Source organism: Palaemon carinicauda, chromosome 10 (assembly GCF_036898095.1).
Source record: "Palaemon carinicauda isolate YSFRI2023 chromosome 10, ASM3689809v2, whole genome shotgun sequence".
NCBI classification, from domain to species: domain Eukaryota; kingdom Metazoa; phylum Arthropoda; class Malacostraca; order Decapoda; family Palaemonidae; genus Palaemon; species Palaemon carinicauda.
This window is the reverse complement of record NC_090734.1, coordinates 160,380,752-160,395,751: the sequence shown is the minus strand read 5'-3', so window position 1 is coordinate 160,395,751 and position 15,000 is coordinate 160,380,752. Positions and strand designations below refer to the sequence as shown.

The 15,000-nt window shown below is 35.1% G+C and overlaps 1 protein-coding gene across 1 annotated transcript in view; it reads left to right on the top strand.

The window, feature by feature from the left end:
• The window catches only part of MFS16 (major facilitator superfamily transporter 16), a 32,700-nt gene that overhangs the window by 4,101 nt on the left and 13,599 nt on the right, over positions 1 to 15,000 (top strand). Inside the window, exons 2-5 of the mRNA XM_068382116.1 lie at positions 1,564 to 1,736; positions 6,261 to 6,339; positions 8,315 to 8,450; positions 13,522 to 13,603. Of these exons, the coding sequence (XP_068238217.1) occupies positions 1,564 to 1,736; positions 6,261 to 6,339; positions 8,315 to 8,450; positions 13,522 to 13,603 (470 nt within the window). The remainder of the gene's footprint in view (positions 1 to 1,563; positions 1,737 to 6,260; positions 6,340 to 8,314; positions 8,451 to 13,521; positions 13,604 to 15,000) is intronic.

Below are 15,000 nucleotides of genomic sequence, written 5' to 3'. Positions count from 1 at the left end.
TGTAACTTTAACAGTTTGTCTAACCACTCTAACGTAAACTTATATTATTGTTCATTAGCCTTCCTAGTTACAAGGTTGAAGTACTGTACCGTAGCCATCTTGAGCCACGACTGTACACTAATTTTGTACCCACCTAAGGTACAATCTTATCGAAGATGAAAAGTCTTGGTATTTGCTTACAAGACCACGCTCTCCATATACTGCCAAAGTATGCAAAGCTATTGTTTTTCTCTATTACTTTTTCATAATTAAAAACAATTCGTCACATGGGAAACAATTTGAAATTATAAAAACTATAGAATTATATATATATATATATATATATATATATATATATATATATATATATATATATGTTTGTGTATATATATATATATATATATATATATATATATATATATATATATATATATATATATATATATATATATATATATTCCTGGACCAGGGTTCAAATCCCGGCCGGTCTGATACTATAGTCTTTGAGTGATTTCGCCTGGGGCTCTAATCCCGAGGTCGTTAAGAGAATCCAGACTTTAATATGTTAATATATATGGCTTATTTGAAATATGAAAAAACACGTTTAAATGTGCAAAAATTTATCATATATATATATATATATATATATATATATATATATATATATATATATATATATATATATATATATAGTATATATATATATATACGTATATATATATATATATATATATATTATATATACTGTATATTCAAAATATATACAAAATAAAATATGCAGTAATTACTCAAAAGTGTCCATAAAATATACAAGTCATCATAAACCTCTGTTTGGTTATGTTGACGATGTTAGTTCCAGGTCGTTTAGTGAGGAAGCCAGGCTACTTTTTTTCTTTTTTTAATTCTATAATTTTAACTTGTTTCCCATGTGGCGAATTCTTTTAAATTATGAAAAAAATAATAGATGAAATAATAGCTTTGCATAATTTCGCAGTGTATGGAGAGCATGGTCTAGTAAACTTGTAAACTAAATACCAATATCTTTATCTTGGCAATCATCATCATCATCATCATAACTTCCTCCTACGCCTATTGACGCAAAGGGCCTCGGTTACATTTCGCCATTCGTCTCTATCTTGAGCTTTTAATTCAATGCCTCTCCATTCATCACCTCCTACTTCACGTTTCATAGTCCTCAACCACGTAGACCCGGGACTTCCAACTCTTCTAGTGCCTTGTGAAGCCCAGTTAAACATTTGGTAAACTAATCTCTCTTGGGGAGTGCGAAGACCATGCACAAACCATCTCCATTTACCCCTCATCATGATATCCACATATGGCACTCGAGTAATCTCTTATAGTTTCTCTCTTATACTTAGGTAATAGGCCTATATGGTTAATCAAAAGTCCCATTTTCTAACCATTCGAGTAATCTCTTATAGTTTCTCTTATACTTAGATAATAGGCCTATATGGTTAATCAAAAGTCCCATTTTCTAATAATTCGAGTAATCTCTCTTATAGTTTCTCTCTTATACTTAGGTGATACATGGTTAATCAAAAGTCCCCTTTTCTAACCATCCAGGTACAAGGCTCTCATCCTAAGCTTGACGTTCTTCGTCTACTGTTCCTACCACATCAACCGGAAGCCGACGTCCGTGGTGAAAAATGTCCTGAACCAAAACTGCACGGGACTGACTCCGCCGGAAAATATCTCCGTGGAAGAGAACCCTAATTGGTGCGATTGGGAGCCTTTCGGTAAGTGGATCTAGGCCTACCTTTTGTTTTTAGGCGCTTGTGATGTTAAAAGAGCTTAGTACTTTACTTCTATAAGCTGGGTCTAATAGACTTTTTTAGGCGTTTGTGATGTTAAAAGAGCTTAGTACTTTACTTCTATAAGCTGGTTCTAATAGACTTTTTAGGCGTTTGTGATATTAAAAGAGCTAAGTACTTTACTTCTATAAGCTGGTTCTAATAGACTTTTTTAGGCGCTTGTGATATTAAAAGAGCTTAGTACTTTACTTCTATAAGCTGGTTCTAATAGACTTTTTAGGCGTTTGTGATGTTAAAAGAGCTTAGTACTTTACTTCTATAAGCTGGTTCTAATAGACTTTTTTAGGCGCTTGTGATATTAAAAGAGCTTAGTACTTTACTTCTATAAGCTGGTTCTAATAGACTTTTTAGGCGTTTGTAATATTAAAAGAGCTTAGTACTTTACTTCTATAAGCTGGTTCTAATAGACTTTTTAGGCGTTTGTGGTATTAAAAGAGCTTAGTACTTTACTTCTATAAGCTGGTTCTAATAGACTTTTTAGGCGTTTGTGATATTAAAAGAGCTTAGTACTTTACTTCTATAAGCTGGTTCTAATAGACTTTTTTAGGCGCTTGTGATATTAAAAGAGCTTAGTACTTTACTTCTATAAGCTGGTTCTAATAGACTTTTTAGGCGTTTGTGATGTTAAAAGAGCTTAGTACTTTACTTCTATAAGCTGGTTCTAATAGACTTTTTAGGCGTTTGTGATGTTAAAAGAGCTTAGTACTTTACTTCTATAAGCTGGTTCTAATAGACTTTTTTAGGCGCTTGTGATGTTAAAAGAGCTTAGTACTTTACTTCTATAAGCTGGTTCTAATATATTAAAGGAGCTTAGTACTTTACTTCTATAAGCTGGTTCTAATAGACTTTTTAGGCGTTTGTGATATTAAAAGAGCTTAGTACTTTACTTCTATAAGCTGGTTCTAATAGACTTTTTTTAGGCGCTTGTGATATTAAAAGAGCTTAGTACTTTACTTCTATAAGCTGGTTCTAATAGACTTTTTTTAGGCGCTTGTGATGTTAAAAGAGCTTAGTACTTTACTTCTATAAGCTGGTTCTAATAGACTTTTTAGGCGTTTGTGATGTTAAAAGAGCTTAGTACTTTACTTCTATAAGCTGGTTCTAATAGACTTTTTTAGGCGCTTGTGATGTTAAAAGAGCTTAGTACTTTACTTCTATAAGCTGGTTCTAATAGACTTTTTTAGGCGCTTGTGATGTTAAAAGAGCTTAGTACTTTACTTCTATAAGCTGGTTCTAATAGACTTTTTTAGGCGTTTGTGATGTTAAAAGAGCTTAGTACTTTACTTCTATAAGCTGGTTCTAATAGACTTTTTAGGCGTTTGTGATGTTAAAAGAGCTTAGTACTTTACTTCTATAAGCTGGTTCTAATAGACTTTTTAGGCGTTTGTGATGTTAAAAGAGCTTAGTACTTTACTTCTATAAGCTGGTTCTAATAGACTTTTTTAGGCGCTTGTGATGTTAAAAGAGCTTAGTACTTTACTTCTATAAGCTGGTTCTAATAGACTTTTTAGGCGTTTGTGATGTTAAAAGAGCTTAGTACTTTACTTCTATAAGCTGGTTCTAATAGACTTTTTTAGGCGCTTGTGATGTTAAAAGAGCTTAGTACTTTACTTCTATATGCTGGTTCTAATAGACTTTTTAGGCGTTTGTGATGTTAAAAGAGCTTAGTACTTTACTTCTATAAGCTGGTTCTAATAGACTTTTTTAGGCGCTTGTGATGTTAAAAGAGCTTAGTACTTTACTTCTATAAGCTGGTTCTAATAGACTTTTTAGGCGTTTGTGATGTTAAAAGAGCTTAGTACTTTACTTCTATAAGCTGGTTCTAATAGACTTTTTTTAGGCGCTTGTGATGTTAAAAGAGCTTAGTACTTTACTTCTATAAGCTGGTTCTAATAGACTTTTTAGGCGTTTGTGATGTTAAAAGAGCTTAGTACTTTACTTCTATAAGCAGGTTCTAATAGACTTTTTTAGGCGCTTGTGATGTTAAAAGAGCTTAGTACTTTACTTCTATAAGCTGGTTCTAATAGACTTTTTTAGGCGCTTGTGATGTTAAAAGAGCTTAGTACTTTACTTCTATAAGCTGGTTCTAATAGACTTTTTTAGGCGTTTGTGATGTTAAAAGAGCTTAGTACTTTACTTCTATAAGCTGGTTCTAATAGACTTTTTAGGCGTTTGTGATGTTAAAAGAGCTTAGTACTTTACTTCTATAAGCTGGTTCTAATAGACTTTTTAGGCGTTTGTGATGTTAAAAGAGCTTAGTACTTTACTTCTATAAGCTGGTTCTAATAGACTTTTTTAGGCGCTTGTGATGTTAAAAGAGCTTAGTACTTTACTTCTATAAGCTGGTTCTAATAGACTTTTTAGGCGTTTGTGATATTAAAAGAGCTTAGTACTTTACTTCTATAAGCTGGTTCTAATAGACTTTTTTAGGCGTTTGTGATGTTAAAAGAGCTTAGTACTTTACTTCTATAAGCTGGTTCTAATAGACTTTTTAGGCGTTTGTGATATTAAAAGAGCTTAGTACTTTACTTCTATAAGCTGGTTCTAATAGACTTTTTAGGCGTTTGTGATATTAAAAGAGCTTAGTACTTTACTTCTATAAGCTGGTTCTAATAGATTCTTTAGGCGCTTGTGATGTTAAAAGAGCTTAGTACTTTACTTCTATATGCTGGTTCTAATATAATTTTTAGGAGCTTGTCTATAAGCTAGTTTTAATAGATTTTTTTTAGGTGATTGTGATGTTAAGAGAGTTTAGTTAGTACTCCTATTAGCTGGTTTAATAGCTTATTTTAGGCGCCTATGTTAAGTGGATTTAGTACTTCTATAAGCTGGTTCTAATAGAATTTTTAGGAGCTTGTGATGATAAGAGAGCTTAGTACTTCTATTAGCTGGTTCTAACAGCTTTTTTTAAGCGCCTTTGATGTTGAGAGAGTTTAGTACTTCTACTAGCTGGTTCTAATAGCTTTTTTAGGTGCTCGTGATGTTAAGAGAATTTAGAACTTCTATAAGCTGGTTCTAATAGCCATTTTTTAGGCGCTTGTGATGTTACTTCTGTTAGCTGGTTCTAATAGATTTTTTAGGCGCCTGTGATGTTAAGTGAGTTGAGTACTTCTATTAACTGGTTCTAATAGCCTTTTTTTAGGCACTTGAGATGTTATGGGAGTTTTTTACTTCTATAAGCTGGTTCTAATAGCTTATTTTAGGCGCTCATGATGTTAAGAGAGCTTAGTACTTCTATTAGCTGGTTCTAATAGATTTTTTTTAGGAGCTTGTGATGTTAAGAGAGCTTAGTACATCTGATAGCTGGTTCTAATAGCTTTTTCAATAACTGTTGAGAAGGCAAATACGTTTATTTTGCTATGATACTAAAGTCAAAATAAAAGAGAGAGAGAGAGAGAGAGAGAGAGAGAGAGAGAGAGAGAGAGAGAGAGAGAGAGAGAGAGAGAGAGAGAGAGAGAGAGAGAGTTAATGAATTGTTTTAAATTATGACGAAAGATTTTTTTACTTATAAGCGCGATTTTCAAAGAAAAAATTATGATTTTTTTTTCTATAGCTGACTTGCTTTTAACTATGATGAAAGATTTTTTTTTTACTTAAAAGCGCAATTTTAATGTAAAAATATCACCATGAAATATTAACCTTTCTGTTTATTTATTTTTTTTTTATAAAAAACATAATCTAACGTAACTTTGTACTGAGGCTCACTTAAGTAAGCCTAATAACTAGGTGCTCTGCATATTCTTATCAAATCATCGTCTGTAAATACATTACTGATGTGTGTTTTAATAACTTGCTTTAATTTTTTCCAAAAACTTTCGATGTTCCAAAGCTTGCATGAAATTAGGAGCAATTGCTATTCCAGTTTATTTGAAATTTTGAGTTTTTCTCATTCATTTGCGGTTATTAATAATCATATTTTCTATTTATTCACTGACACTTATCCATCTATTCATCTATTCCCTCATTCACAACCTGTCCTTAATTTGTCACTCATATACCATCAACAATAACAACAACAACAACAACAACTACAAATGCAGCAGTTTCTAGTCCACTGCAGAGCAATGGCCTCAGACATGTCAATTCATTTATGGGATTTGGCCATTTTCATAACCACGTTGGCCATTGACGATTGGTGATGGTGGGAGATTTTCGTCTAATTCTTCACAGCAAACCAACCTAGTATGGGCGGCCCTGACTAGTACAGCTTTGCTGATCATGGCGATACGCAAACCCTTTCAACCAACCAATCCTATTCCTGAATAGTACAGAGGCAACGTGCTCGCCTAGCATTCACATGACATCAAATCGATCCCACCCTAGAGTTTAAGCTATTTACTGGGGAGGGAAATGCTATGTTTGGGCACCACAGTAGGGGATTGGGCTTGCCCGGCTGACGTTCTGGTGAGCATCTATTCTAATAATTGATTCATTGTTTTTATCTTTTAGATACTGATGACTCAGCGGCCCTTCTAGGTTTCGTGGATTCTTCGTTCCTCTTCGCTTATGCCTTTGGGATCTTCGTCAGGTGAGAGAGAGAGAGAGAGAGAGATACTTAAGTCAGAGAGAGAGAGATGCTAAAGTCAGAGAGAGAGAGAGAGAGAGATATGCTGAAGTCAAAACAAGAGAGAGAGAGAGAGAGAGAGAGAGAGAGAGATATGCTGAAGTCAAAACGAGAGAGAGAGAGAGAGAGAGAGAGAGAGATGCTGAAGTCAAAACGAGAGAGAGAGAGAGAGAGAGAGAGATGCTGAAGTCAAAACGAGAGAGAGAGAGAGAGAGAGAGAGAGAGAGATATGCTGAAGTCAAAACGAGAGAGAGAGAGAGATATGCTGAAGTCAAAACGAGAGAGAGAGAGAGAGAGAGAGAGAGAGAGATATGCTGAAGTCAAAACGAGAGAGAGAGAGAGAGAGAGAGAGATATGCTGAAGTCAAAACGAGAGAGAGAGAGAGAGAGAGAGAGAGAGAGATATGCTGAAGTCAAAACGAAAGAGAGAGAGAGAGAGAGAGAGAGATATGCTGAAGTCAAAACGAGAGAGAGAGAGAGAGAGAGAGAGAGAGAGATATGCTGAAGTCAAAACGAGAGAGAGAGAGAGAGAGAGAGAGAGAGAGATATGCTGAAGTCAAAACGAGAGAGAGAGAGAGAGAGAGAGAGAGAGAGATATGCTGAAGTCAAAACGAGAGAGAGAGAGAGAGAGAGAGAGAGAGAGAGAGAATTATATCTATTCTTTACTTAGCTTTTATTCATTTATCGGAAATACTGATTTAGTTGATGTTTTATAACTATTGCTATTTTCAGTCATTTCATAAGATTTTCTAAATGTGAATTTATTTCAAATGTTTCCACCATCTTTGTTCATTATTTTATTTATCATCATTTGATCCAAGAAATATATAACGAATTTTAAATTCCGGAATAAAAACTGAAATTATTTATAAATAAAAAATCAAAGCATCAAGACATTTCACATATTAATTAATACTTAGATAATGAAAGAACTAAAGGTTCTATCTAAAATTATAGATAGCTTCTTATAGTGTCTGCAACCTGTCCATCTTTCTGAGCTATAGAGGGTTTAGGAGAGCCTATAGGTCTACCTGCTGATTCATCAGCAGCCATTGCCTGGCCCTCCCTAGTCCTAGTTTAGGTGGAGAGTGAGCTTGAGCACTGATCATATTATTATTATTATTATTATTATTATTATTACGAGCTAAGCTACAACCCTAGCTGGAAAAGCAGGATGCTATAAGCCCAAGAGCTCCAACAGGGAAAATAGCCCAGTGAGGAAAGGAAACAAGGAAATAAGAGAAGTAATTATTAATCAAAATAAAATATTTTAAGAACAGTAACGATATTAAAATAGATATTTCATATATAAACTATAAAAACTAACAAAATAAAACGAAGGGGTTAACTACAGCACTCTAATTGTTCAGTGGCTACTTTCCTCTTAAGGGTAAGGGTAGAAGAAACTCTTTAGCTATGGTAAGCAGCTCTAAGGAGGACACTGCAAAATCAAATCATTGTTCTCCAGTCTTGGGTAGTACCATAGCCTCTGTCCCATGGTCTTCCACTGTCTTGGGTTAGAGTTCTCTTGCTTGAGGGTACACTCGTTCCTACTATTGTATTTAATTTCTCTTCCGCCTGTTTTGTTAAATTTTTTATGGTTTATATAAGAAATATTTATTTCAATGTTGTTGCTGTTCTTAAAATTCTTAATTTTCCCTTTTGTCTTCCTCACTGGGCTATCTTTCTTGTTGGGAGCCCTAGGCTTATAGCATCCTGCTTTTCCAACTAGGGTTGTGGCTTACCAAATGATAATAATAATAATAATAATAATAATAATAATAATAATAATAATAATAATAATAATAATAATAATAAATGTTCAGTCTCTAGGACATTGTCACTGTCCCTTGTTTATGCCATTCATGAGCGGCCTTTAAACCTTTAAATAAGAATATTCACGTAACAAATTCTTAAATTCTCACCAAATATTCTTACAGTGGCACCATCGCCGAGAGAATGGACCTTCGAGTTTTCCTCGGCATCGGCATGATTCTCTCGGGTCTTTTCAACGTCATGTTCGGCCTCGGGTATACGTTCGGCATCCATCAGCTCTGGTACTTCCTCCTGGCTCAGGTAAGTCCTGTAGGACTTCAAATTCAGTGTAAGGATTCGTTAAACCACTAACTTCAGTAGACTAAGATTCAGGTTTTCATTAAGATGATGTTTATGAGAGGCCTACAGGGAATAAAAGCCTCAGTTACTAGAAGTATTTTAGTGCTAGCATTCATTAAACCTTCAGAAGATTAATATTAAGATTTTCATTGAAAATTTTATTTATGATAGGCCTACAGGAAGAAAAAAAAATATTTACAAGAAGTATTTTTAGTGCTAGCATTTTTTAAACCACGAACTTCAGAAGACTAAAAGATTCAGGTTTTCATTAAGATGTTGTTTATGATAGGCCTAAAGGTAATAAAACTCAATTATAAGAAGTATTTTAGTGCTAGCATTCATTAACCTTCAAAAGATTAAAAATAAGATTTTCATTGAAAATGTTGTTTATGATAGGCCTACACGTAAAAAAAAAAAAAAAAAAAACCTAATTATAATAAGTACTTCAGTGCTAGCATTCTTTAAACCACGAACTTCAGAAGACTAAGATTAAGATTTTCATAAAAAATGTTATTTATCATAGGCCTACGGGTAATAAAACTCAATTACAAGAAGTATTTTAGTGCTAGCATTCATTAAACCTTCAGAAGATTGATATGAAGATTTTCATTAAAAATGTTAATGAACTTGTCATTGATAATATATTCAGTATCTTGACGAATGTTTAACCTGTAACAACGAATATGGGAAAGTATCAGCCTAGTGATTGATTAATTTGCAGTTTTCTGGATCACGGCGTAGTGAGGGCTCATGGGATAACCTATAGTAGGTTTGGTTATGTTAGGTTTTAATTGGAACATCAGTGATAATCATAACGCACTAGATCTAAATTATGATGACTTAATCAAGTGATTTAACCTACAATCAGCAAGTTATGGTTTGGAAATCTACCTGGCTTAAATTATTTGTTTAAAATTGGTATAAGTTGAAGTTTAAATAGTTGGTAAGCCAGAGTGGAAAGGGCCAATAATTAATTATTATTATTATTATTATTATTATTATTGTTATTATTATTAGCCAAGCTACGACCCTAGTTGGAAAAGCAAGATGCTTTAAGCCCAAAGGCTCCAATAGGGAAAAATAGCCCAGTAAGGAAAGGAAATAAGGAAATAAATAAATGATGAGAGTCACAGCTATGTTGAGATGAGGCTACTTGCAGGGTAATAGTTAATAATTTTGATGAACAATTAAGGGTTGTGGTGGCCAATGTGGTAACGTCCCTGACTGGTGAACGCCAGACTGAGGATCGAGTCCCGCTCAAACTTCATAGTTTTTCAGGGCGCTGCAACCTCACCATCCTTGTGAGCTAGGAATGGAGGGGCAACGGTTTGGGGAAGCCCATAGGTCTACTGCCGAGTCATCAGCAAACATTGCCTGGCCCTCCTTGATCCTAGCTTGGATGGAGAGGGGGCTTGGGCGCTGATCATATGTATATATGGTCAGTCTCTAGGGCATTGTCCTGCTTGTTAGTGAAATGCCACTGTCCCTTGCCTCTGTCATTCATAAGAGGCCTTTAACCCTCAAAAACTTCACACAGATCGCCAAGGGTTTGAAATTCTGCTGATGTTGCATTTGTACAAGGAGACTAGGTTCCAGAACTGTTAGAATTTCCAGACAGTTTTTTCATATTTTATTCTAATTAGTTTCTTTATCAGAGAGATATATAATATAGGACATCGACTGTCTTTTTGGTCTCAAGATTATTTTCATTCTGCTTTTTACAATTTTATGTCATACAACCTAACCCACACATCTACACATCTCTGGTTTCGAGACTAGACTTTCTGTGATACAGTGACCTCAACTGATACCCACTATCGCAGTATGTAAATGTTTGCCTCTTTTCTGTACCATTTATCGATTAAGTAGTGAATTAATTGAATTATTTTTCCATTAAAGATGGACATTTTAAAGATGTATAATTATGCGCAAGGAAAATTATACTACAGTGACAACTACCATTTTCTTTGCGCCAAAAGTTTCCGTTTATTCTGGTTAGTTACCCATCTTAGTAATGGCTAGACTCAACTTTCCTTAACTTTGCCTATCGAAAGTCGGAGAGAAAAAAAGACAATTAAAGAAACTGTTTTAGTAAGTTCTCCGTTTGATGTATTTCCTCCAATCGATAGATATCTGTGGCACTTCAGTTTAGTCTATTTTTATCCCAACAGACCTTCAATCTCAAAAGGGCCACCAAGTTCAATGCCAACTCATTGCTCTCCAAAACCTCCCAGCTGTGGCGGTAACTGGTTCGATCCAGTTTTCCATAGACCAATCGGAGACTTTGTCTCGATGTTGGTCTTGATAAACAAGATTAACGAAAGAAGACAACCGCTATCTCCCTCCCCTTCCCCTCTCCCCAAACACCCCACCCCCTTCTCCAAGGGGGTGAAGGGCGTGGGGGTGTATTTTATCTCGATGTCCAAGCACCAATCGAATTCACGCGAGGGACTCGTGGTTTCTCGTTGTTGACAATACTCTTCGATATCGCTAAACCTTGGAAAACATTCTTTTGCCTTTCAAATATCAATGTTATGATTTTAGGACAAACATGGCGTGTTTACATAATGCCTTTATCGATACCTATGAGTGTTTTCATATTCCACAGACCTTGTGTTCAGGGTTAAGAAAATGTCATTTTTTATAAACAGCTCAAAAAACTAAACCGCATAGCGCCGCTCTCTCTCTCTCTCTCTCTCTCTCTCTCTCTCTCTCTCTCTCTCTGCTAATCTGCATTGTTGCAATAATTATCAACAAAAGTAATAATTTTTTTTTCAAAGTAAAGATCAACAATTTAGAAATGATTAGGAATTGACATTATTATTATTATTATCATGATAATAATAATAATAATAATAATAATAATAATAATCCATCCATCCGTATATCAAGGCACTTCCCCCAATTTTGGGGGGTAGCCGACACCAACAATGAAACAAAACAAAAAACAAAAAGGGGACCTCTACTCTCTATGTTCCTTCAGCCTAATCAGGGACTCAACCGAGTTCAGCTGGTACTGCTAGGGTGCCACAGCCCAACCTCCCACATTTCCACCACAGATGAAGCTTCAAAATGCTGACTCCCCTACTGCTGCTACCTCCGCGGTCATCTAAGGCACCGGAGGAAGCAGCAGGGCCTACTGGAACTGCGTCACAATCGCTTCGCCATTCATTCCTATTTCTAGCACGCTCTCTTGCCTCTCTCACATCTATCCTCCTATCACCCAGAGCTTTCTTCACACCATCCATCCACCCAAACCTTGGCCTTCCTCTTGTACTTCTCCCATCAACTCTTGCATTCATCACCTTCTTTAGCAGACAACCATTTTCCATTCTCTCAACATGGCCAAACCACCTCAACACATTCATATCCACTCTAGCCGCTAACTCATTTCTTACACCCGTTCTCTCCCTCACCACTTCGTTCCTAACCCTATCTACTCGAGATACACCAGCCATACTCCTCAGACACTTCATCTCAAACACATTCAATTTCTGTCTCTCCATCACTTTCATTCCCCACAACTCCGATCCATACATCACAGTTGGTACAATCACTTTCTCATATAGAACTCTCTTTACATTCATGCCCAACTCTATTTTTTACTACTCCCTTAACTGCCCCCAACACTTTGCAACCTTCATTCACTCTCTGACGTACATCTGTCCACCATTTGCTGCAACAATAGACCCCAAGTACTTAAACTGATCCACCTCCTCAAGTAACTCTCCATTCAACATGACATTCAACCTTGCACCACCTTCCCTTCTCGTACATCTCATAACTTTACTCTTACCCACATTAACTCTCAACTTCCTTCTCTCACACACCCTTCCAAATTCTGTCACTAGTCGGTCAAGCTTCTCTTCTGTGTCTGCAACCAGTACAGTATCATCTGCAAACAACAACTGATTTACCTCCCATTCATGGTCATTCTCGTCTACCAGTTTTAATCCTCGTCCAAGCACTCGAGCATTCACCTCTCTCACCACTCCATCAACATACAAGTTAAACAACCACGGCGACATCACACATCCCTGTCTCAGCCCCACTCTCACCGGAAACCAATCACTCACTTCATTTCCTATTCTAACACATGCTTTACTACCTTTGTAGAAACTTTTCACTGCTTGCAACAACCTTCCACCAACTCCATATAACCTCATCACATTCCACATTGCTTCCCTATCAACTCTATCATATGCTTTCTCCAGATCCATAAACGCAACATACACCTCCTTACCTTTTGCTAAATATTTCTCGCATATCTGCCTAACCGGAAAAATCTGATTCATACAACCCCTACCTCTTCTAAAACCACCCTGTACTTCCAAGATTGCATTCTCTGTTTTATCCTTAATCCTATTAATCAATCCTCTACCATGCACTTTTCCAACTACACTCAACAAACTAATACCTCTTGAATTACAACACTCATGCACATCTCCCTTACCCTTTGCCCCCTGTGGCCGCGGGGGCATATAAAAATTAGAATAGCGCCAACGTTATCCCTGCGTGTCGTAAGAGGCGACTAAAAGGGACGGGACGAGGGGGCTGTATAAAAATTTCCTGCGAGACACCGACATAATAATAATAATAATAATAATAATAATAATAATAATAATAATAATGTTATTATTATTATCATTATTATTATTATTATCATTATTAATGATAATAATAATAATAGTAATAATAATAATAATATTATTATTATTATTATTATTATTAATAATAACAATAATAATAATAATAATAGTAATAAAAATGTTGTTATTATTATTATTATTATTATTATTATTATTATTATTATAATGATAATAATATTGTTGTTATTATTATAATTATTACCATTATTATCATTACTAATATCATCATCATTACCTAAGCTACAACCCTAAGTTGGAAAACCAGTATTGCTACAAGCCCAATGAAATACGCACGCACAATCACTCATGCGAGCGCGTATGCACACCTAGAACCACACGATTGTCAACAAAAAAAAAATTATATTGTCCTTCTTTCTCTTCAGGTTCTCAGCGGATTGGCACAATCAACAGGTTGGCCTGGTGTGGTGGCTGCAGTCGGAAATTGGTACGGGAAGTCTAGTCGAGGTAATTTGAAACAGTACTTGTTTCTTCTTCTTCTTCTTCTTCTCCTTGCTTTTTTTTTTTTTGTTCTTCTTGTTCTTGTTCTTCTGCTTTTGCTTCTTCTTCTTCTTCTTCTTGTTTTTCTTCTTGCTTCTTCTTCTTGTTTTTCTTCTTCTCCATCTTCTTCTTGTTTTGTTGTTCTTGTTTTGTTGTTGTTGTTGTTCTTGTTTTGTTGTTGTTGTTGTTCTGCTTCTTGTTTTGTTGTTGTTGTTGTTGTTGTTGTTCTGCTTCTTGTTTTGTTGTTGTTGTTGTTGTTCTTGTTCAGCTGCAGGTGTTTTTTCTTGTCTTCTTCTTCTTGTTTTTCTGCTTCTTCTTCTTGTTTTCTTCTGCTTCTTCTTTTTCTTCTTCTTCTTCTTCTTCTTATTAATATTATTATTCTTCTTTTTCTTCTTCTTGTTATTATTATTAATATTATTATTATTATTCTTTTTCTTCTTCTTTGGTACCTCTGTTTTCTTCTTGCCTTATCCTTCCCTTTTTTATTCTCTTCTTTCTTCTCTACCTCTTTCTTCTTCTTGCCTTATCCTTCTAATATTATTATTCTTTTTCTTCTTCTTGTTATTATTATTATTATTATCATTATTATTATTATTATTATTATTATTATTATTATTCTTTTTCTTCTTCTTTGGTACCTCTGTTTTCTTCTTGCCTTATCCTTCCCCTTTTTATTCTCTTCTTTCTTCTCTACCTCTTTCTTCGTCTTGCCTTATCCTTCTAATATTATTATTCTTTTTCTTCTTCTTGTTATTATTATTATTATTATTCTTTTTCTTCTTCTTTGGTACCTCTGTTTTCTTCTTGCCTTATCCTTCCCCTTTTTATTCTCCTCTTCTTCCTTCTCTACCTCTTTCTTCTTCTTACCTTATCCTTCTCCTTTCATTACCCTCTTCCTCCTTTTCTGGTACCTCTTTTTTCTTCTAATGTTATTCTTTCTTTTATTCTCTTCTTCTTCCTTCTCTACCTCTTTCTTCTTCTTGTATTATTCCTTATTCTCATATTATTCTCCCTTTTTTCCACTCTACCCTTTTTTTCTTCTTGTCTTATTACATTTTCTCCCATTATTCACCTTTTCCTTCATCTCTACCTTTTTTTCTTCGTATCTTATTCCCTTTTCTCCCATTTTTTCTCCTATTCCTCCTCTTTATTCTTGTCTTATTCCTCCTTTTATCATCCATTTTTTCCTTCTCCGCCTCTTTCTTCTTCTTGTCTTATTCCTCCTCCTTCTTTTATTCTCCTCTTCTTCCTTTGCCACCTCTTTCTTCTTCTTGTCTTATTCCTCCTCCTTCTTTTATTCTCCTCTTCTTCCTTCTCTACCTCTTTCTTCTTGTTGTCTTTATTCCTCCTCCTTTTATTCTCCT